This window comes from Lycium barbarum, chromosome 3 (genome assembly GCF_019175385.1).
Source record: "Lycium barbarum isolate Lr01 chromosome 3, ASM1917538v2, whole genome shotgun sequence".
NCBI lineage: Eukaryota > Viridiplantae > Streptophyta > Magnoliopsida > Solanales > Solanaceae > Lycium > Lycium barbarum.
This window is the reverse complement of record NC_083339.1, coordinates 23,173,652-23,198,432: the sequence shown is the minus strand read 5'-3', so window position 1 is coordinate 23,198,432 and position 24,781 is coordinate 23,173,652. Positions and strand designations below refer to the sequence as shown.

At 36.4% G+C, this 24,781-nt stretch overlaps 2 protein-coding genes and 1 long non-coding RNA gene across 4 annotated transcripts; 2 read left to right on the top strand and 1 right to left on the bottom strand.

The window, feature by feature from the left end:
- The first annotated feature begins 1,152 nt into the window (after positions 1 to 1,152).
- LOC132630775 (mRNA cap guanine-N7 methyltransferase 1-like) lies at positions 1,153 to 14,078 on the top strand. Of its 2 annotated transcripts, XM_060346364.1 has the most exons (13): positions 1,154 to 1,475; positions 2,691 to 2,830; positions 2,905 to 2,973; positions 3,087 to 3,158; positions 8,349 to 8,450; positions 9,669 to 9,725; positions 10,347 to 10,485; positions 11,237 to 11,301; positions 11,392 to 11,442; positions 12,057 to 12,119; positions 12,670 to 12,793; positions 12,925 to 12,986; positions 13,548 to 14,078. In XM_060346364.1, the coding sequence occupies exons 1-13, from the start codon at positions 1,397 to 1,399 to the stop codon at positions 13,644 to 13,646; spliced, it is 1,122 nt and encodes a 373-aa protein (XP_060202347.1). In that variant the 5' UTR covers positions 1,154 to 1,396; the 3' UTR covers positions 13,647 to 14,078. The 2 variants fall into 2 exon arrangements, with proteins under 2 accessions (XP_060202348.1, XP_060202347.1); XM_060346365.1 differs by lacking the exon at positions 3,087 to 3,158 and having other exon boundaries at positions 1,153 to 1,475.
- Positions 14,079 to 14,342: 264 nt separating this feature from the next.
- On the bottom strand, positions 14,343 to 17,129 carry LOC132630518 (putative disease resistance protein RGA3). Its single transcript, XM_060346094.1, has one exon. The coding sequence runs from the start codon at positions 17,127 to 17,129 to the stop codon at positions 14,343 to 14,345; it is 2,787 nt and encodes a 928-aa protein (XP_060202077.1).
- Positions 17,130 to 22,656: 5,527 nt separating this feature from the next.
- Positions 22,657 to 24,523, top strand: LOC132630774 (uncharacterized). Its single transcript, XR_009578683.1, has 2 exons — positions 22,657 to 23,183; positions 24,149 to 24,523. It is a non-coding gene; the product is annotated as an uncharacterized LOC132630774 (long non-coding RNA).
- The last annotated feature ends 258 nt before the right edge of the window (positions 24,524 to 24,781 follow it).

Below are 24,781 nucleotides of genomic sequence, written 5' to 3'. Positions count from 1 at the left end.
TGATCTTTCATACCACATTAATGGCAAAAATTACCTTCAACGTTTTGAAGGACCATTTTGAGGACCCATAATACTTTCCTTTTATAATTACCACAATGATGATTATTGTTATTTTGTCCCTCCACGTCCATATTCATACATTCAACCACTTGTCTTCAATCAAACTTATTTTGTACTGCTACCACATTCACATCAGTGAGTGGAGCAGATTAAGTGGAACGAGCTTCACAATATTTATGAAAAGTACATTACTTTACTTTAGTCATCATTCTATCATTATTATGGTGTACCAGGAGTGAAACCCAACCCTTATCAATATAAAGGCGTGTGAAACCATAATTTGCTGGGAGTCGAACCCAACATCATATCATCATGTTGCATCAGCACTTTAACTTAATGTCTTACCCTTTTGGTGCGATGAGATTTGAATCCACCGTCTTACCGTCAACCAATGGAATAATAGGCCAAAGTGCAATGAAACTCACCCTTTAGCCTTTAAAATATTCCCGCTTTGTGATTGTTTACATATGTGAGTTAAGTTTCAACAAGACATAAAGTATAGCAATTTTGTGGTCGAGCACATTTTTTTTTCTTCATAAACTCTATTAGAGTTCAAATGGATCATAAAATTAATGCCACAATAATAAAATTCATGTATTAGTATCCATATCTTGTAACAAATCAAACTGAATTAAATAGTTAAGCTAAAAAATATTGGTTAACATGAATACCTTTGCTGCACTACCTGTCAATATAATGCAAGTCCAATAACAATTTAGCCCTGTGACGTAGTATTGTAAAATAATACTCCCTCTGTCCTAATTTGTTTGACACTTTTCACTTTTTGAGAGTCAAATTTCTTAATTTTGACCGTGTATTTGAACATAGAATCTTTAAATTTTTCGAAATAAAATTTACATATTTGGAAACGACGTAAAAAGTACTATAAGTCACCATCATTAATAATTTAAAATATTTAAAAGATATATGAAAAAATTATGATCAAAGAATAACTCGTTTGATTTTTGAAAAATGAAAAGTATCAAATAAATTGAGACGGAGGGAGTAGTACTTTATGTGAGTGGATTTACATTATCAACTTAATTGAAGTAAAACACAAAGCTTAGGGACTAAAAGTATCATTATTATGTGAATTTTGCTTCTTTTTTCTGCCACCACCGTCTTCTATGACCTTGTATTATATGATACCACTCTATATATGAAAAAAGTTGAAAACAAACCCAAAAAAGGGTTAAGACCAATGAACTAAAAATTGTGTGTTACAAATCAAATAATTCCAACCTGTTCTTTCTGTTCATAGATTGGTTAATTGATACATTTTGTTTCAATTATTTTTCAAATTTGTGATAATTAATAGCGTTGTTGATTTTAAATAATGAAGAGAAGTTACTCAGAATCTTCATCTTCAAGTTCTTTTGGACCTCCTCAATCCAAATTTAAGCCCAACCCACAAGGTATTCTATCCTCCTTTTCTTGGTATTATATGGATACTACATATTGGTTCATTGTTGCATTAATATTAATAAAATTATAGACTTAAATGTTATTTTTGCTCAATCCCATATGATGGAGTACAATTTATTCATTTGTTTGTTGCATTAGTAACCATAAATTTAGAAACTTTAACTTTGTATATAAGCATAACTCAGAAGGTAGTTTTCTCATATTTTCTTGGTATTATGTGGATACAGTATGTTGATTCTTTGTTGCATTAATATTAATAAAATTAGAGACTTTACTTTTATTTTTAGCTCAACCCAGAAGGTAATTTTTCTCCTATTTTTGTTTTCAAACAACCCCACTTGATTTACCTATCTTAGTGGGCATTTGGACATAAAAAATGTGAATTTAAAAATTTTAAAAAAAGAAAAAGAAAAGTAGTATTTGGAAAAAAATTGAAAAGTGGTACTGGGAAATTGGAGTTGTGTTTGGACATGGATACAACTTGGAAAAAATGTTGAATTCTTGTGAGTGATTTGGAGTGAAAAATGTGAACAAATATTTGGAGTTTTTCGAATTACGGAATCAAGATGAATTCCAAAAAATTGTAACAATGCTATGTCCAAACATGATTCCGGAATACAATCCGGAAAAAAAGTGAAAATTATCCATGGACAAACGCGCCCTTAGGACAGATGGATACAACATGTTGTTTATTTGTTTCGTACCCATAAAGTTAGAAACTTTACTTTTGTATAAGCATAACCCAGAAGGTAATTTTCTCATAATTTCATTTTAGACAAAGCTCACTTGATTATTGACATTTCTTTGTATAGATATGGATACAACATATTTGTTCATTGTTGTGTTAGTACCCATAAAGTTAGAGAATTTATAGCATAGTATTTTCTCATTTTTTTCTTGAACAGAAACCGATTTGATTTATATTATCTGTCGCTGTATAGACATGGATACAAGTATCATATTTGTTCATGTTTCATTAGTAATAAGAAGGATACTGTTATTTTAGCTGCTAAAGTGTTTTGCTACAATTGTTGTAATGTCTGAATTTTATTTACTATGCAGGGTAGTTGTTTAACTGCTAGGGGGCGATGTATTATGCCCTAAATATTTGAACTTGTGATGCTAAAACTCTTAGGAAGTTGTAACCCTTTTGGATAAAAGAAACCAGAAGTTGGTTTTGATTTAAAAGTTTGAACTGGTGTCAGGCGACACTAATTTTCTGGAAGATGAGAGTACAAAAATCTTTGCCAGGAAGGTGGCTGATCATTACAGTGCGAGGACCAACCAAACTCTTGAAGAGCGCGAAGCAAGTCCTATCATCCATTTAAAGAAACTTAACAATTGGGTATGTCTTGTTCATTCCGTAGGCGGAGTTATTCTACATAGTTTCATTGCTAATGACATTTTCTGGTGTTTTAGATCAAGAGTGTCTTGATCCAACTTTATGCCAAAAGAGGGGATGCAGTTCTTGATCTTGCTTGTGGGAAGGTACTTTTTCCGTATTGTACACCCCAATTGTCTGGCAGCAATGACCTGTCAAAATTTCTAGGTGGTAATTACCAAGTAGTCATGCATCTTATTTTCACTTTCTTTTAAACCAGGGTGGTGATCTCATTAAATGGGATAAAGCAAAGATTGGATATTATGTCGGTATTGATATTGCTGATGGTTCAGTGAGTTCCTGCTGGATGATTACTTTTTTGGTTTTTCTGCGCTTGCCAGAGCTCCCTTTCAGCAAGCTATTTACACGTTGTTTAATGTATTATATGACTTTTTTAGAAGATATGCCAGCTGTTATTTGATGACTTATACATGTGGAAAGCTGCTCTTTACCATTACTTAGATGTTTTGCAGTTCAACATGATTAAATATTATTCACTGAACTTCTGAAGGTTACTGTGCTATTAGCAGTGAAGTATAATGAGGATATTCTAAGCCATGAGGTGGGACTTTGCATCCCACCTAGTCACCAGTGTATCTTCAATTCATAAAGCAGTTGAAGAAAGAGAAATAAAGGAGAAAGGGGCTGTCTTCATTGGTTCCGTAATGATTTGGTGCCACTAAATTGATATGTATTCAGTCAGATTTCACTTCGTTATATAGGTTTATGTTTCTGTTTGTCATCAGTAGCACTCTGCATATCACTTCTTTTAAGATCCAACATTTCCTGAGCTTTAAGTGTGCAGCCTAATTGCTTAAATACCAAAAAGTCTCCCTTTTTTTTCCGTAAAATTACTTATATGCAGTTGGTCTGCTATATAGGAATAACTCTCTGATTTGGGTAAACTTTTGAAATATTCTTTTCTTTTGTGAGGTAAATAATGTTATTAATGATGGGGGAAACCCTGTATACAAGCTGTATGCCAAAAGATAGAGAACCTACACCAAAATATGATTCTCTATGAAAGAAACACAATCATTTTATTCATTTATACACAAAGAAACCTCATCGTCATGGGTACACCAAAAAGAAACCAGAACAAGAGATTATTTTGCCACTTAATAAAATCAAGCAAGGGTGGCTCAGTTGGTTGAGCATGAGGCTTTCATAATGGAGGTCTCAGGTTCGAAACTCCCTGCCTACGACAACATGGGATTTGTCTTCTGGGTCGAGCTTGTCGCACGGGGCTTGCCTAGTGCGGGCTATCTCTCTAGTGTGGTTTGTGAGCTATTGCACAGGAGCTGGGTTTACCCTGTGCTTAAGTTGCGTGGACTCTTCACTTTAGATGCTGCACCCGTGTCGGATACTTCCAAATACACTACTTTTCGAGTATCCGACACGCACTTGCTGATATTTTTGAAGAGTTTGAGAAACATAGCCCTGTGCGCACCCAAAGGGTAGCGGCTGTAGGATCCCATGTCATCAAAAAAAAAAAAAATCTCCTTCAAAAGCTCTCATGTGTTCCCTTCCATAGAACTCGCATTAGGCCAACTATGCTATGGTTCCTCCACTGTGCTCAACATCATGCGTTCAATCTAATCCAATTTTGGAACATTCTTTGCTTGAACAATGTTGTAAGAACTCAAGTTTGTCGACAAGAAGTGGCAAAAACATAGGGGATCTTTATTTTGTGCTTTAAATTATCGTTGACAAATTACTACCTTACCTTATCATCGAAAAAAGGGGGGGGGGGGGGGGGGTTATGTTAGACAGCTTGCTTGGGGTGAGGGTGAAATGCATCTTTTTTTTTTTGTGTGTGTGTGTGTTAGGGGGGGGGGGGGGGGGGGGGGAGGTGTGGGGGACTGAGAAATTAGGCTGGGGCCAACCCTTAGGACCAACCGCAACGGTCGAAACTCGTGAGGGTGCCATGCATCTGATCAGAATGTTATCCTGTAATTTTTGCTATCATAATCTACAATAGTAGCTGATCAAATTTAAATAACTAGTGGTTGACTAGAAGAATTGACCAGCAGGATTGAAATGGAAAATCAGTTACTTGTGTCCAAGTATATCGGGCACAATGGGTATATCGGGTCAATTCCGAGGGTTATGACGATGTGCATGGAGGCTTTGGCTTAGGAGACATGAATGGAGGAGGGTCGATGTCACGAAGTCTTTTGGGTTGGTGGTAGCCAATTCGAGTTTTCCAAAGGAGGAGCACTTGGTAACCTTCTGTAGTTCGGTGGCTAAGACTCAAATAGACTTTTTGCTTCGTAGGAAAGATGATAAAAGTCTTTGTAAGGGCTGTAAGGTTATTCTGAGTGAGTATATGACGACTCAACATAAGCTCTTGGTGATGGATTTGGAGATCAAGAGGACGAGGAAGAAGAGGGTTGCACATGTCCAACCAAGGATTAGATGGGGGAGTTTGACTATGACCAGTGCCCAGGAAATGGGGGAGAAGTTGATGGCTATGGGGGCATGGGAGAGTAGTGGGGATGCGAACAATATGTGGGATAGGACGGCTAGTTGCATTAGGGAAGCAGCTAGAGGTGCTGGGGTCGCGAGAGGTAGCCGTGGTAGGCATCGAAGGGACTGGTGGTGGAATGGAGAAGTCTAAGGGAAGGTGGAAGCGAAGAAGGTAGCGTATGCGAAGTTGATAGACAGCAAGGATGAGGAGGAGAAGTGGACGAATAGGGAAAAGTATAAGATGGCGAGGAGGGAGGCAAAGTTAGCAATTTTGGTGGCAAAAACGACAGTTTTTGAACGTTTGTATGTTGAGCTAGGGGACAAAGGCGGGGATAAGAAGCTGTACAGGCTAGCTAAGACAATGGAGAGAAGGGCACGTGACCTGAATCAAGTGAAGTGCATCAAGGGCGAGGACGGCAAAGTACTGGTAGAGGACGCTCTTAGTAGATAGAGATGGCAATCGTACTTTCATAGACTCTTGAACGAAGAAGGGAACAGAGACATTATGTTGGGAGATTTTGGAGCACTCGACGAGATGTTGCAATTTTGGGTATTGTAGGAGGATAAAGGTTGAGGAGGTTAAGGGTGCCGTTTGAAGGATGTGAAAGAGAAGAGCGACCAGGCGAGATCCCGGTGCAATTTTGGAAGAGTGCAAGCAGGGCAGGTGTGGAGTGGCTGATGAAGTTGTTCAATGTCATTTTTAAGACTGCGAAAATGCCCGAAGAATGGAGGTGGAGTACAATGGTTCTTTTGTACAAGAACAAGGGCGACATTCAGAGTTGCAACAACTACAGGGGTATCAAGTTGCTAAGCCATACTATGAGAGTTTGGGAAAGGTTGGTGGAGATGAGGGTGCGGAGAGACGTGTCTATTTCTGAGAACCAGTTTGGATTCATGCCGGGGCGCTCGACTACAGAATCCATCTATCTTGAATGGAGATTGGTGGAGTAGTATAAGGAGAAGGGATCTTCATATGGTATTCATCGATCTGGAAGGAAGGCATACGACAAAGTCCTAAGTGAGGTTCTATGGAAATGCTTGGAGGCTAGAGGTGTACCGGTGACGTACACTAGGCGATCAATGACATGTATGGTGGAGCCCTTCCCAGTTACGATGGGGTTGCACCAGGGGTTAGCTCTCGGAGCTTTTCTATTCGTCTTGGTGATGGATGGATTGATGCGGCAAATCCAAGGTGAGGTGCCATAGTGTATGTTATTCGCGGATGACATAGTTCTGATTGATGAGACTCGCAGCGAAGTTAACGCTAAGCTGGAGGTTGGCGAGAAACCCTGGAGTCTAAAGGTTTCAGGTTGAGTAGGACCAAGACGGAGTATTTGGAGTGCAAGTGCAGTGACGCAACACATGAGGCTGGCGTAGAAGTGAGGCTTGGTACCCAAGCCATCCAAAAGAGAGGAAATTTCAAGTATCTTGGGTTTATTATCCAAGGGAATGGTGAGATTGATGATGATGTCACACATCGTATTGGGCCAAGGTGGATGAACTGGACGCTAGCATCCGGAGTCTTGTTTGACAAGAAGGTGCCTCCAAAACTTAAAGGCAAGTTCTACAGAGCGGTGGTTATATGGGACAGAGTGTTGGCCAGTTAAGAACTCTCACGTTCAGAAGCTTAAAGTTGCGAAAATGAGGATGTTGCGATGGATGTGCGGGCATACTAGGAGAGATAGGATTAGAAATAAAGATATCTGAGACAAAGTGGGAGGGGCCTCGGTGGATGATAAGATGCGGGAAACGAGTCTGAGATGGTTTCGTCATGTGCAGAGGAAATGCACGGATGCCCCAGTGCAGAGGTGTGAGAGGTTGGCTATGGACGATTTTAGGAGAGGACGAGAGGTAGAGGTAGGCCGAAAAAGTATTGAGGAGAGGTGATTAGACAGGACATGGCGAAGGTACAACTTACCGAGGACATGACCTTAGATAGGAGGCTATGGAGGACACAGATTAGGATAGTGGCAGTCGTGCGTTGCCCTACTTAGTAGGTCCATAGTAGAAGGCGTAGTATTACTTGTATAGTTTCTTGCCCTTCGACTTTTGGTACATGCGGTTATTGCTTGCACTGCGAGTAGTGTATTCATTTGTATATTGACTGTAGTTACTGCCTTTTACCTATTTTTCTGTTGTAGCTACTGCATCTTTTTTCAGGCTGCTTTATCATGGCTTTTTTCGCTCTCGTAATTTCATTTAATACAGCTTTGACCTAATTGTGCATATCTAACCTCTTTTTGTCAAACTTTCTCTTGAGCCGAGGGTCTTTCGGAAATAGCCTCTCTACCTTCTGAGGTAGAGGTAAGGTCTGTGTACACTTTACCCTCCCGAGACCCCACGTTGTGGGAATTCACTGGGTATGTTGTTGTGTTCAGGTTCTAATTGAACATGTGTGTGCATGCATCTGCATAGATAATTTAAAATGAAAATGGCCTTGAGCATGTGGTACACTGCCTTTAGCAAGCTATCCGTGGACTAATGAATTATTGCCCTGTGATATTTGTTTAACTGAATACAAGGGTTGATCTTCTGTCTCTGGCAGAACTAATTTCATGTATATGTTTTTTTTATTGAGTAATAAAACATGAATATGGAAGCATTATTGGGTTGCTACTCTAACTTGTGAAATGTTGACCAAATTTTGGGTTTTTGCCTTTTAATTGGAGGTTAATCTGGATTATTAACTTTAAAGCGAGGGTCACAAAAACTTTATTAAATTCTAACCTGTTGACATCAGTCCTAAATGATTCAGGCATAGGAGATGCTGACATTTCTTAATTGAGTCCTCCATTTAGTAGATTTACATGCTAGGTTTCATTTCGTTTATTTATGGGAATGAAAATCCATCTCATAGAAGGTTATATTCCTTTATATTTCTTTTGACCAAGTAAAGTAATTATATTCCTCTATATATCTATGTTAAATTCTAGTTTTTGAGGTCTACGATTTTATTTTCCATTGTGTTTGAGTGCTAGCCTGACTTTTGATATTGTTCTTGAATTATGTAAAGATAGAAGACTGCAGAACTCGTTACAATGGTGAGGCAGATCACCATCAGCGCCGCAAAAAGTTCTCATTTCCTGCCAGACTTTTCTGTGGAGATTGTTATGAGGTAAATCAGCTGACTACATGATCAAGTTTTCTCGTTCTTTCAGATGGAACTGAAAATTCATATCTGTTTATTGCTTTCTTTCTTGTCGTATAGATTAGGAATGTATGATGAATCATTTCCTAGACATACGTGAAAGTGCAAGAGGGGGGATGAATTGTAATTTTTCGCTTGGACAGTCGACTATCTAGACAAGCTAGTCGACTTTAAAGTAATGCAGAAATTAACTTGCAAAAATTAAATGACACGATATTTATACTGGTTCAGATTCAATGTGAATCCTACGTCCAGTCCCCTTGGGTTACAAGGGTGATCTCTGCAGCTCTTTAAAAGTAAGTTTGGTACAATGGTTTGTTTGAATGGAGTCCCTACGTCTATACTCAAACACTCTTTTTCTTTTGATACAATGCCTCACCAACTATACTATATCTCTCTCTTTTTCTGTTTACACTATAAAACACTCAGAATTACAATGCTTATGAAAAGTAGAGCAGAGAGCTTTGAGAAGTTGAGACGAAAGTATATTTTTCTTCGTCTTTGGAATCTTGTATTTATATCCTTCAATTTGTAGCCGTTTGGCTCTTGCAACAGAGAAAGCAACCCAAGAGAATTGATCCTTGAAAATTAGGAATATTGAGGATCCTAATTTCCAAGAATAAAGCAAGAGCTTTTATTGCTATGAGACTTCTTTCCTTGTTCTTCACACGGTCAATATTTGCCTTGTTGGAATGGCTCAACCTTGGTACTTGTTTCCTTGTTGATCCTGATTTGGTTAAACTTGAATTCTTCTTGATTGATACTGATTGATCTCTTCCTTCCTTAACTGATTCCCTTTCCTTTGTCATAGCGTAAGATCTTCTAATCTTACTTGATTGAAACCTTGGCTTGATCTGGTACTTGCTCCCATAAATAAGCATGGGCTTATTTTCCTTGTACTTTGTGGTTTCCCTTCATGTAGCCGACTGGGCTTTACATGTCCAATGGGCTGGTATGTCCAATGGGCTTGCCGGCATCTTTGGGTTCCTTTGAGTATTGTACCTACATAAAAATAGTTTTGTCATCATTAAAATCATAGCACTAACAATATGACGACCTTAGATGTCATGTCATTAGTGATGATCAATATTTGCTTAAAACCACTGATATTCCACACTGCTTCGTGTTTTTATTGAAGCACGGAGGGGAGTGACTCTACTGATATCTTTGTTTGGTGAATTTCAGGTTCGATTGGATAGGGTTTTAGCAGATGATGCACCTTTTGATGTTTGTAGCTGTCAGGTATATCAGTCTCCTGCATTTCCTATAATATAGCTAACATTGTTCTTTGGTGAGTTTGGTAAAAAAAACAGTTTAAAACTTTGTTCTCAATGAACATTTTATCATTTTTTCCTCTAGAAATTTTTGGTACCAACTAGGAGTAGTTACTTTATGGCTTAATTGAACTATTCTTCTGATATACCTTAGCCAATAGAGGTACATGCTTGTATGGTTGAATTACTTTATAAAACTACTTCTCTTGCTACGAGCAAATGTGAAGTGTTTGGATATTTTGATGCCCTCATAAATATCTCTTCTCAAGGTTTCATATTTTGGTTCCTGGCTGTGTTAAATGTTTCCTTTGTCCTCTTTACTTGCTATTTTGCAAATGAGACTTGAAAATTCATTAGTGTGGTCAGATGTTTTTCCAAACTAGCTCATAAGCTCAGTGAATGAGGAGTGTAACCCACTTCTTTCTAAATGTGAAAAGGAAAAAACTTTAGTGAAGTAGAGGTTGAGGAAAGATGGTTGTACATTGCCTCTGCCTAGTAGCTGGAGATGCGACATCCCTTTATGCTGAGATTATGCATGTCTTGAATGGCCTTTTACGGATTCTAAGCCAAGACAACTTGAAATTTGCAGTTTGCTATGCATTATTCGTGGTCTACTGAGGCACGTGCACGTCGTGCGCTGGCCAATGTGTCAGCTTTACTCCGACCTGGAGGAATATTTATTGGAACAATGCCAGATGCCAATGTCATTGTCAAGAAGTATAGAGAAGGTTTAACTTTTGCTCTATTCTACCCTGTTGAATCTACAAATGTTATGTGTTTGTGATATATCTTTACTCTCATCTCTAGCTTTTCAGTTAAAAGGCCTAGGAGCTGAAGTGCAACTAGAAAAATTGTCCATTTTTTTTTCTTCTTTTTTATTTGGGAGTTGGTGGTGCATAAATGCTTTGATTGTTCCCTGATTCAATCAATTGTTCAACTACGCATCAAATTTAAATTAGTTGGGTTGGCTATGTAATCCTTTATTTCCTCTATTTGGGCCTATGTCCTTCCAGTTTTGACAAATAAATGTTTATAAGGCACGTTGGATTCCTTCAGAACTGGAAGTTATCTAAATCTAACTCTTTTTCCTACCGTTCCATGACTATCCAACTAGACAAAAAGACTTCTACCAAACATTAGACCTAATGCAAGTATAACATCTGCAACAAAACTTTAATCCTAACCTGTGGTATATATAGGTCCTTTGCTTCTATTGTATTCATTTCTTTGTTAAGCATGCACCCTTTTTGAGATTGTAGGTCATTTGAGACAATTTTCCTCCATGTAAATTTAGGTCTACATCGTTCCTTTTTAGTACCTTTAATCATCATAGTATCATCCTTACAAGCATGGTGCATTTGGAGGTCTACGTAGGAAATAACCAAACCATCTCGTTGCAAATTTTTTAAATGTGTTATGTAGTCGCTTTTTATACAAGATCTGTTGACATACAGTTCCTGTTCGTCTTTGGAACTGCAGCTGAGGGGCTAGCCTTTGGTAATAGTGTTTATTGGATAAAGTTTGATGAAGAATTTTCAGAGAAGGTAAATTGTGTTATCGTTTTTTAATGATTTTCTAATTTCTGTTTTTTTCTACTGTAAGTATTCGTATTTTAAGATCTTCCATTGTTGCAGAAATTTAAATCTTCAAATCCTTTTGGAATCAAATACAAGTTCCATCTGGAGGTGTGTACACCTTTATGCCTTCCTATATATCTATCCTAGCTGCGTCCTTCAAGCTTATTGCTAATGATTTTAGTGTGTATGTGTTCCTTTGTCGATTTTAGTTGCAAAGTACAAATATAAGCTTCCATTTGAATCAATTTTATGCTTTTTATTTATTTGTTCTATAGCTAGTTTATAACATGTATGGTTTTCAGTTTTTGCTTTACGCATTTAGAATCATGCACATTGAAGGATTTTTATTTGTCTTCTTTATTTAGCCTCCATGATTAGCAGACTATATAACTGTACTTACTTTTTATTTCTTTTATTTTTTTATTTTATGGATTTGCATGTGCTATTAATGAGACCAAACACTACTTTTGGGCTCAAAACTCATTTATTAATTTTTGATCAGACAATGGTTTATGTACATATATCAACAGGTGGAGAATTCCCGTCTTAACACGACTTACTAAAGATTATGCATTCTATGCTTGGGATGTTATCATCCTCCTATTAAATTCTGAAAACCAAGTTACGGTCCTGATATTTAAAATCCTTTGATTGCATATATGTGTGAATATTTATGATTTCTCTGCTTATCAACAAATAAATAGTTAAGGTTTGGATTGTAGGATGCTGTTGACTGTCCCGAGTGGATTGTTCCTTTCCATGTCTTCAAGGCAATGGCAGAAGAGGTATTAGTGTGTGTGCCTTCCACTTAAATTGTTGGATATATTCTGCACTACAGGTCATTCGTTTTTTTAACTTTATATATCCTTTTTAATGAATACGAGAAATTGTAGGTGCATATGCATGTTGCTCGGACTTTCTAAAAATGTTGCAGCACCCGTGTCAGATCCTCAAAAAATGCACTAGTTTTGGAGGATCCAACACGTACCCGTCGACATTTTTGAAGAGTCTGAGCAACATATAATGTGCCCTTTTTTGACTTTATATCCCACCACGGTAGGTTCTCTTTTATGTTGAGTAGAAGGCATTTTTCTCGATTGATAGAGCTCTCTAATGTTTGTTATGGGACTAAATGAGGGATAAATTACACATTGCACAAAATCCTTCTAGTTAGTCAGAGAATTTGTGTATGGTATACGAGGCCTAAGTACTGATATTTGAAGGACTGCCACTGAGGAAGGCGTAATAATTAGCATTCAAGAATATAATGCAGTTGTTTCTTCCCTTCTCCTTTGTTCTGATAGCGTTATATTTATATTTAATTTTTTGATGCAGTATGACTTCGAGCTTGTTTTTGTGAAGAATAACCACGTATTTGTGGAAGAATACATGAAGAAACCAGAGTTCGTTGAGCTTATGAGGAGGCTCGGTGCATTAGGTGATGGGAACCAAGACCAAAGTAAGTTTTAGTTATCTTGGATGCTGAATATTAGTGCTGTGCTCTTTCATCCAAGTTTTGTTTTGATATTTGAAGCTTGTTTCATATGCCTACCCAAAACTTGTGTTATTGACATATTTTGGTGATAACAGGTACTCTATCACCAGATGAATGGGAGGTAGCCTACCTTTATTTGGCATTTGTTCTAAGGAAGGTACGAAATATTACAATTGTTTCTTAAACAGTAATCCACGACCCGAACTGTATGGGTTTTTTTTTTTTTTTTTTTTTGGGGGGGGGGGGGGGGGGGGGGGGGTTGGGGGGGTTAGTGGTATATGGATGACTGGCATCCGAACGCTTATCCCTTAACCCTGTCACAGGCAGGCTAGGTACCATATTAGACACCAATATATGTCAACACAGTTACCACAATAATATTAATTGCTCCCTCCATCCAAATTTATTTAATATTTTTTCCTTTTTAGTCCGTCCAAAAAAATATGACATCTTTCTATATTTAGTAACAATTTAACTTTAAACTTACAGCTTAATGAGATGATTTATAGGCACATAAATATCTATGACTTGTTTTATATCATAGGTTTCAAAAGTCTTTCCTTTTCTCTTAAACTCCGTGCCCAGCTAAATACCTTCACATAAATTGGGACAGAGGTAGTACTTCATATGTGAATCTCTTCCATAAAAAAGCCTTTGCTTGGACAATGGCATTGATTCTAGTGATTGTGATCTTGGTAAAATCTTGTTTATTTTGCAGCGAGGCCAACCAGATCAAACACAAAGAAAACCTAGACGAGACAAAGGCAAGATGCATTTGACAAAAGACGATATCGAGAATGTTAACGGTGCAGTATAGTGCTTTGCTCCAACCTTTGAAACTGAAAAGCTGTTATGACACAGAAGAGAGCCAGTCAACAAAATGTGCCCCATTCAAGTTGATAAATAGCTGCTAATCAATTTTGCAGAATAAAGACTATAGTTTTGGCCTAATCATTTATTACAACTTCAACTTGCTATAATACTCCAGCAGAAAGAGAGCCAGAATAACTGAAAAGAAACTGGCTTCTTTTCAGTTGATGTGGGCCAGAGGTGGCTGATTCTAATGAAACTAGTCACCAGTGCAATGTTTGTCCACTTGCAGCTTAACATGTAATTCTCGGTACCATTACAAATTAAAAGAGAGAAAATAACCAAAAAATTCTAGAAATATCAAGATCAAAATGTTCTTACAAAGACAATTCGTTGCTGATATCAAGGTCAAATATATGTTCTTTGATTACTTATGTTTCATCACAGAGTTGAGGGCAACTTCTATAGTGTTCATTTTTCAAAGTACTTGCATCAACCATTCCAATGGAACCAACTGATTGATTTCTGAGACGCACTTATTTACTTTGAACAATATAAGGTTATTTTTGTTGCTTGAGATACATGTGGATTACAAAAAGATAATAGTATGCTTAATGTACATAGGTACAAGTCCATACTCCAGATACGGACATGATTTCATTCCCCTTTCTAAAAATTATCCTACAAAAGAATTCCACATTCCTCACATCCCATTATCAGTTTCTATTTTCTGAATATGAGAGATCTCATTCCAATGAAGTTCAAGACAAGGACACATCTTGATCTTTAGAGACTCTAATGAAGACACTTTTTGCAGGAGACAATATGGGAGGCTCTTAAGCTTTTCACAGTAATTTAATTCTAACTCCTTAAGACTAGGCATTACTGAAATACCAACTTCTTGTTTCAAGTCTGTCCATTCTTCCCACTCTGAACAACATGAAAATCTCAATTTCTTCAACTTTGGAAATGCTTCAATGGTTCCTGGTAAGCCCAAGAATTCATTTCCCACATGTTTCAGCTCATCCATAAGCCTTATCCAAAGAATTTCAAGAAATGGTAACTTACCTAAAGGTGGCAAAAAGGTGCAATTAAAACACTCACTTAGTGTCAGAACTCTAAGATTATTAAGAGACAATGGTATCCATGTTGGAAATCGAGTACCTCTGTATCCATTGATTGTCAAGAATCTAAGGTTTGGAGGTGGAATTAGAGCTTCCATCACATCCATACTTACCTCACTTTTCCAGTAGAAATTCAAACGAAGTTCTTTAATGTACTGCTTGTTTCTTAATGCAGCCTTCTGTGCTTCAATTACATCTTCTGCATCATTCAAATTGTCTATCACATGGATCGAGACATACCCTTGAAGCTGGTTCAATTTTCCGATATATCCCAACTTGCTCGAACCTTTCCCAACTATAAAATCACCTAAAGTCCTAAGTTGAGCTAGTTTGCCAATTCCTTGAGGAAAAAATTCCAACTTGGGCGTGTCAGTTGTAATGAGGTGTCTCAAGTTTATCAGTTTTCCAATCTGTTTAGGAAGTCTTGAGAGGTTCTTGCATCCATACAGATCTAAGGTTTGCAAATTACACAAACAGCTAATGGATTCAGGCAAGTTCTCCACTTTACTTCTGCTTAAATCAATGTACCTTAAATGACATAGATTTCCGACTTCTTCCGGGAGTTCTTGCATTCCACAGCCATGTAAATTTAGAACTCTTAAGCATTTAAGACCTTTGGACAGATCTCGAGTAAGATCTTTCGCGAGCAAGTGTTCAGCAAAGAGACTCCGGATCTTTCCAATATCACAGACGGAAATAGGAGTTACTGTACTATCAGTTCTGTCCCAACATAAATGATAAACTCTAAGAACCTTTTCTTTGTTTTCAGTTTCTTCGGTCCCCGTGATGCTATAGCAGTCATTTCTTGAAAGAAACTGAGCAAAATCATGCACTACATCATGCATTTTGCAAGATATTATAACACTTGCATTTTTATCATCTGTCTTCAACTCGTGAAAGAAAGAGCGCATAGCTAAGTTCATGAAATACTCGCGTCCTTTTGCTTCCTGTTGGTTGTTTTCAACTGTGCTGAGATAACCTTGTGCCATCCAAATTCTGATCAACCTGTCTACATTTATGACAGTATCTTTAGGGAAAATAGCACAATATGAGAAACATCGCTTCAAGATGGGGGGCAAATCGTCGTAGCTCAAGTACAAATGAGGAAAAAGGTCTATTGTCACTTCCTCCAACTCCCATATTTGATTGTCTAAAACAGTTTGCCACTCTTGTTCCGTAACCTTAAAACGTAGGAGACTTCCCATAGTCTTTGCAGCAAGTGGCAATCCTTTGCACTTTCGAACAATTCTCTCCCCGATATCTTCTAAATTCTCACGATCCTCGTTAGTCCTTCCCGAAAATGCGATCCGACTAAACAATGACAAGCAATCTGAATTTGATATTTGTCCCAGCCGATGCATGTAAGAACTTCCCATCATTCCCACAACCCTCTCACTTCGGGATGTAACCAGTATTCTACTTCCACGAGCTCCGTTCTTAAGGGAATTCTTCAACGGTTCCCATTTAGAATAATCTTCGGACCATACATCATCTAGCACAAGAAAGAACATTTTCTTAGAGATGCATTCTTGAATTCTTTCCAACAACATATGAAGTTGAGACAGATTCGGAGAGCTTTTAGTTAGAGCTTCAAGAATAGCTTTTGCAATTTTGACTTCATCGAAAGGGTCCGATACACAAATCCAAATCCTTTCATCAAAATGACCTTTCAATTTCTCATCACCATAGGCTAGTTGTGCAAGTGTTGTTTTTCCAATCCCACCTGTACCCACGACAGAAATAACAAGGGGGCCATTTTCTTGATCATTACTCTCAAGCAACTTTCTTATTATAACATCTTTATCAGAATCTCTACCATGTACTGAAGATTCATCCACAATACCTGTAGTCATAACTCTCTTAAACACACCTTGATCAGAAACAACACCACCATTTGTAGTAACTACAAAATAGAACTGATCTTTTTCCCTTACAATCTCTTCTAACTTCACATCCAATTCCTTTATTTTACGAACAATATCGCGATTGACCTCAAGTTTCTTGAAAGTAAAACAAGAAGGCAGAATAAAGCAACTTACCTTCTTCCTAGGAATTGAAGCAGGAGCAGCCTCATTTCTTTCAATTTCTTGCTGGAGAATTCTTGTGCGCCATTCATCTAAGACATTGTCTGTGTCATAGGAAAAATCTTCAAGAATTTCTAGCCAATGTTTAACATTCTTGTCTTTGACCTTTTTTCTCTCTGCATCATCCAATGCTTCTTTTATCATTTTCAACTTCAAAGATAGACTTTGTATTTCTTTCTTGATCCCAATAGCCATTCTTAGTTCCTCTACTTGTCCCTTAACTTGGTCCACAATGAAAGTGCCCAATTGTTCAAGGACAATGGAGACAAGCGCTTCAGCCATGGTTGTTAATTTTCTTGATTGGTTGTGTTTGTTTCCAAAACAGAAAAGAAAATAAATCGATATTTCTGGAAATTACCAAGTCAATAGATATAAAAAATAATAGCCTACCCGATCTCTTGTCTTACAAGTCAAATAATAGCATAATTGATCTTGGTCCAACAGGTTACGTTTCATTATTATGTACTTTTATTCCTAACCGCTTTCTCTGTTACTTCCGACAAATTTCTCTTTCTCCTTCAACGAATCCATTAAGAAAACATAAATTACAGGTGTAATCTATCAAATTGTCTTTATTTGTTTCTTGTTTCTTATTGGAAGTGCTATTATTGAAAAATGAGTACTCCATCCGTCTCAAAAAGATTGTCTTACTTTTCGTATTAGTTTATCCCAAAAAGATTGGCACACTTTTATATTTAGAAATAATTTAACTTTATTAAACGATTTACAGCCACACAAATATCTAAGTCTTGTTTTGAATCACAAATTTTAAAAGTTTTTTTATTTTTAACCTCCGTCCCAAGACAAATTAAGACAATCTTTTTGGAACGGAGGGAGTATTATTAATTATTTTTCACCCCATTAATAGAAAATGTAAAAGTGAAAAAAGTAATTAATTTTGTATTGATTTTCAGTAAAAAGGTCAAATTTACTCTCCAAGTATGGTTTATAGTTTAAATTTGCGCCCCGTCAAAGTTTGGGATCAAATTTATCCTTCCCGTTAGGATACTTGATAAATTTACCCTTACATGGATGAAAGTTTGACTTGAACTCCATAACACAAAACAAAAGCCACCTCAAATCCACGTAGGGTCTCATACCCAACTTAATTAACCCATAACCAAGTTACCCCATATTTGGTTACACCAGTTGAAGATTTCTTTAATTTAGCAATGGGTCGGTCCATATCTGGATTATCTCCTTCCATTTCCCTCAGATTGAAATTTTCCTGAAATGATTTCTTTTTCGTTAATTTCAATCGGGGGATTTTTAAGCCGGGAACTGAATTATTGATATGGCGGTGTAGTGTTGAGCAAACCTCAATGCATTGAAGAAAGTGTTGTTCAACTAGAGACGCAAGGCCGTGTTTGGAGAGATTCTTAACGTTTTTCACAAACTCAGCTGTAATGACCCGTTTGGTCGTTATAGCCTTTCCGACATTTTTGCCCCTTTCCCAGCTTGGTTAGCTCACTTTTGACCCAAGGGGACCGTTGACACGCTTCCCGAGGTGTCTGACTTGATTCGGGCGACTTTTTGTGAAATATGGGCTTTAAGCGAAAAAGAGTTGACTCAAAGTTGACTTTTGGATAAACGGATCTTTTTTGGAAATCCGTCGATTCCGAGAGGTCTGAATGGTCGTTTAGAACTTATGTGTATGTCTGGTTCTGTTCCCAATGCACTCGGATGCATTTTGGGACTTGGGTTGGGAAGTTGGAATTGAGCTATCGGGGGTTGACTTGGTCAAAAGACCTCCGTTGGGAATTCCGAGGTCACGAGCGCGTTCGAAGCGTATTTTTATGTGTGTCTGTGTATGTGGTTTGCGAGCAGATGGCTTCGATAATGAGTCGGAAATTCGAGTTGAAGTGTGAAAACTTGGAGATGTCTGGTGCCCGCTTTGGCGGCACCAGCACCGCGGCAGCGATACCGTTGAAGCTGCCGCTGAAGCGGTCCTTGCCAATTGGGCATGGCCGCTATAGCGGTCATGGCAGCGCTGGAGCGATCTTAGTCTCGCGGAAGCGGGTGACGGGCAGTAAATTCATTAAATGAAGTGTTAAAAGCCCTTAGTCTATCATTTAATACCATTCCAAAATTTGAGCTCTTGGGAACTATTCTTGGGGATTATTGGTGAAGATTCTTGGTGATAAGTTCTCCGAACCCTCTTGCTATTTCACTGTTTCTAATCATCTTAGAATTCCTCTTTCCTTGTTAGTCCCTTAGTAATGGAAGATTAGAAGTGGGTTTTGATGGATTTTCTATCTAGGCTTATTAATGATGAAATTGATTGGGTTTATTCTTTCCAATATTAAGAGGTGTAGTTTCAAAAATTAGAATAATAACAAGGTTATGCTAAATGAATAAAATAAAATAAAAAAATACGAGCAATTACATGGAACCACAAGAAGTAAAGGTTGGGAAGGAGAAGAAAGGAAATGAAAAATACATTTTAAAAAATAAAAATAATTAAAAAGTAAAAATAAAAAATAAATTAAAAATCCAAAGAAATTAAAATCATAGAAATAAAAAATAAATTAAAACTAAAAAGATATTAAAATAAACAAAAAAGAAAGAAATGAAAAAGTAACCGTGCAATTACAGGGTATAATTACACCCAATTCTCAATCCCCCCCCCCCCCCCCCCCCCACGAGAATTAGAGAGTGTAATTTCACCCTCTCAATTACACTCAATTTCCACCTAACTGTGTAATTATTTGGTCAAACAAACAAGTCAAACTTTGTAATTACACCTAATTACATCCAATTCCAATTACCTGGGTGGCTTTCCAAACAAGCCCTTAGTGTGTTGGTAATGTATAAGTAAGGGTATAAAACAAAAAATGGGTAGGCTGCTAACCTACAACTTTAGGTTAGCAAAACCCTATTTTAAAATATGTTTTTGGGCTAAAAGATACTTAAAATGAGATGGAGAAAGTACCTAAATATCTATGAAAAGTTTTTTATAGTGAATGTTATGTGACATTTCTCAATGATCACTAATTACTTTTATCTTTTATCTCATTTTGTTTCCCATTTCTTTCCCGTCTTTACCTTTTTCCTAATTTTCCGCATTTATGTGATATGTTAAAATGTCCAACAATTGCCTCATTTGATAGTTGCTACGTTATTTCTTGAATACTTAAAACCTTAAGGGTGTGTTTGGTAGGAAGGAAAATGTTTTTCACGAAAAAAAAAATTCTTCGAAAATATTTTTCAGGAAAATAAGTGATTTTCTTATTTATTTTTTAGTGTTTGATAAGTACGCAGAAAACATGTCTCAAAACATTTGCATATAATCTATTCAAACAGTATGAAGTGGGGGCAGAGTTAAGGGTGTGTGGATGGTTGGGATAGGGGATATGGAGGGTGGGGAGGAGACAGTTAGTGTAGAATACTCATGAAACTCGTTTTCCATACTTCTACTAGAAAGTATTTTCTCATTTTTAAAGAACTTATTTTCTTAGAAAATATTTTTCAAAAACCAAACATAAGATTAAAAAATATTTTCCTCCATACAAATGTCTTTTATAATCGACACTTTATTAATCCTCCAAGACTCAAATACAATCTTTGAGTCCTCGCCAAGGGCGGAGCCAGGATTTTCATCAAGGGTGTTCATATTTTAGGACAGGAGATGTGTGAGGAAAAAAAAATAGCGCATGAAGAAAACACACAGCCGGGATTCAAACTCGCGTCCTCAGCGAGAGTTTGCACACCCTTACCCGCTGGGCTATCCTTCTTTTCTATGTCAAGGTTGTTCATTACTAATATATATCCACAAAGTTCTATATTTAATATAGGCATCCAATAATTTTTTCCGAAGAAGGGTGTTCATATGACCAATAGTGGCTCCGCCCCTGGTCCTCGCTTTCCTGTACTCCAACAACACTAGGCCAACAATTTATAATGATTCTTGCTTTTCTTCCTTTTTTTTTTTTTTTTTGGTCCCTTCACTTTCTCATCAACGTGCAGCATATATACAGTGGGGACCCGGATAGAGATAATGTGCTTATTTTTCCTTCTTTCTCCATTTGTTCGTTGAATTACATTTAATGTCGATATAGTATGTACAGATAACTTATTTTTCCTTCTTTCTCCATTTGTTCGTTGAATTACATTTAATGTCTCTCCATTTGTTCGTTGAATTACATTTAATGTCGATATAATATGTACAGATAACTTATTTTACCTTCTTTCTCCATTTGTTCGTTGAATTACATTTAATGTCGATATAATATGTACAAAAGTTTTTACAGATAAGATTATTTTCTATGACACAAAGACTGGAAACACAATTATAGTACGAAGAGTTGGATAAGGGTATGGAAGTTGCGTGTTATGATGGTTGCGAGTAATAAAAAGTGAGAAAGTCAACTGTTAATTGTAACAAGTAATAGTATAAAATTTTACCAAGAAAGTAAGTAATATAAAGATAACATAAATTAAATTTGTTGCGAAAGTAACTTGTATCTTTAGATGATGCAGTTTTCTCTTCATCATTCAGTGCAAAACATTATTTATTTTATAAAAAAGAATTTCATTTAGGGAATCAAAGATTTGAAAATAATTTACTCAAGGATTTGCCAGGAAAAATAGTACAAGAAGCTAGGTAGGTAAATGACAGTACACACAAGCTAATACGTGAGCAAGGTTGAAGGGGTCTTACGCAACCTTCGGAATTTCGCCAGTTATAATGTTATATCATCATACATTTTAGCTTTATATGAAAAATTATTCCTTTTAGAGATCGAATCAAATAATGAAAGTAATTTATTCAAAGGAATAATTTATCTAATTATCTCAAGAGACAAATTCTGTCACCATACCTTTTAGCCTTATATAAAAAGTATTCGATTTAGGGAAACAAAGATGAACAAATAATTTACTCAAGGAATACCTTTTATGTCTGAAGTTATGTCGTGTCGTATCAATATTCTTAGCTTTATATCTAGAGAACTTTTCGTTTTAGGGAATCAAATATTACTAAAAGTTAATTTACTCAAAGAATACTTATCCAGGCGTGATATTTTGGATCATCAATTTTGGAGCATTCTTGTCACAATTAATCTCAACGTGAATGATAAAGTTTAGAGAAGATAATACTATATCTTGATGCCAAGTTTTTACCACTTAAAAAAGAACATGCACACTCAAAAACACTACATTTAGACCATATAACAAGCTACTCTTTTTTTTTTTTTTTTTTTTAACGTAAAAATGATCAAATTATGATGATCCTCATTACCTTTGAATTTATAGGTTTGATCAAAGTAAGTAGAGAATAGAACTGTCAATTGTACAGGAGCTTTTACTTCGTTGAGGATAATATTTTTGTACTAACAAATTTGCACTGTTAGTGAGATTATGATCGGTCGTTGGGGATTGATTAATCATAGCATTAACTCACCGAAAATTTGTTGGTACTTGGTAATTATAACTTTGTAGTTAAAGGTGCAATCAATCAACATCTATTATTGATTTCGGAAAGATTGTTAGGAAATAATGTATGTGTAGATGTTATTAGATAACAACGAAAGTTCTTGGCATTTTGCATTCTTAATATATATGCTCTCTTTTTGTGATTTATATCTTATTTTTGTTGGGTTATAATAACTCAAAGATACTCTTAATATGATGTGATATTATCCGTTTCGGGACAAACTCGTATAATTCTCTCAAAAACATCTCACACCGTTAAGAATATTCAACAGTACTTTATAAATAGATTTTCTTCTTCTTTTTAGCTATGAGAAAATAATGGCCAAATGAGCTTCAAACGTTTGATCGAAATCCCAACTACTCATCAAACCTTTGCGGGAGTTCCAGCTATGTATTATAGAGTGACGTGCACACGCCTGACACCTGTACATTTGATTAAAAAAAAATTAAAATATTTTTCTTATTCTTTTCCTTATCTTCTTTTAATATATATATATATATATACATATTACATTTTCCTCTCTCATTTGGCTTTCTTAATAATTTCAGCTCCTCCCTTCTTCATTGCCACCGCTGACGAGCTACCATGCCGGAGCTCCGGCGAACTCCATCTCCCAATCAGCCACTGCCCTATTCCCACTTCTCTCACCTCTGTTCTCACCCTCTTCCCCTCCCCTCCGTTTGCCGGCCATGGCCTACTGAAACTAGTAAGAAGCAACCAGTTCTAACCAGATTTCTTAAGATATGATTGGATTTCTGGTCCTTTAACAACTAATGGAATTATCATTCATCAACTAAAAACCCTAATTGAATTATTCACATAATAGCTATGACATCACAGAAGAAAGAATCAGAGGGCATCGGTCCAATGTCTATCTATGGCGATGAGGAAGATGATGAAATGTAAGAAAAAATATTTCAGTTTAAATTAATGGATTAAAGAAATTTAATCAAAAAATTGTATAGGTGTGAATTAAAAAATGACATGTGTATAATTAATTAGTTTTATACTTGTCTTTCGCCTTCACTCTCTCAAAGAGAGTGAAATACACTTTCTTTGCCACCTCATGTCACCTCAGCATTTAGGGAGCAATATATTCTACTTTTAAAATGACAAGGGGGGTCATAGGACCCGCAAAGATTTGGTGTGTAATTAGAATTTTGATCAAACGTTGAGGGCTCATTTGGCTATTTTCTCTTTTAGCTACTAATATGAGATTTTGTTCTTACACCCAACAATCTCCTCATCGAACTAAGTTTTATATGATCCATCATCAATCATGGGCTAATTTAGAGATTAATTGTGTGCCACCCACATCAATAAAGTATTGAAATTTTTACTCATTGTAACTTCTTTTAAGACCTAATTATTAATATTAACTACCCTTTTATTTAAATATATTTAGTAGCTAATTAACTTTCTAAATTACAAATGGTAGCTATATCAAAAATACATACCCAAACACATATATCTTTTTTTTTTTTCCAATCACTACCCATTTCAAATTTTTCATTTCTCAAAACCCTAAAAACTCCCCCTCCCCTTCTCTCAACCACCACCACCATGGCCGCGCCGCCCCTCTTCTATTCTCCCTCTCCCTCCGTGCTCACCCCCCTCTCTCCGCTGCCCCTCTCTCTCTCTTCTCCCTCTCCCTCTGTGCTCACCCTAGAAGGTCCAAACTTAAATACCACAACTAGGAAATCTCAGATTTGGTAGTTACTAGTAACTGACTCGTAATCTTAGATTTGGTACGGATGATTTATTTGTCAATTGTCATCCACATGTGACATATTTTGAAAAGAACTTTCCCTTCTCCACATTAATTTCATGAATAAGTCAAGTTCCTAACAATATTTTTACTTTCTAGCATTCTCAGGAAACTCTTCAAGGCAATTGCGTTTTTCTTGGGTCAATTTGTTGGTCGTGGAAAGGTTAGGGTTTTTTGGTGGTGGTGGTGTCTCATATTTGGGTTTTACGTGGTGGTGGTGTCTTAGATTAAGATTTTGATGGTGGTGGAGAGATTAGGGTTTTTGGTGGTGGTAGTGTCTCAGATCTGACCGTGTGTATTTGTTAAAAGCCAAATACAAATACATTAAAAAATCTACATCTCACAAATACACTGTTTTTTAATGTATTTGTCTTTGTATTTTTTGAGTGTATTTCTTAGTGTATTTTGTTAATTTTTGTATTTGTATCTGAATGTATTTGTTGAAATTCATTCAAATACACGAAAATTTGAATATATTTGGCTTCATATGTAGTTGGAATGTACACAGTGTATTTGAAATACATCAAAAAAAGCCATTGAAATACATAAAAAAAAAAAATCAGTAAAATACATTATGGCAAAAAAAAAAAAATCACTGAATTACATATAAAAAAAAAGACACGAAAATACATTATGGCAAAAAAAAAAAAATCACTGAAATACATCAAAGCAAAAAAAAAAAAAAAAAAAATCACTAAAATACATCAAAAAAAATATATTAATATCTAATTT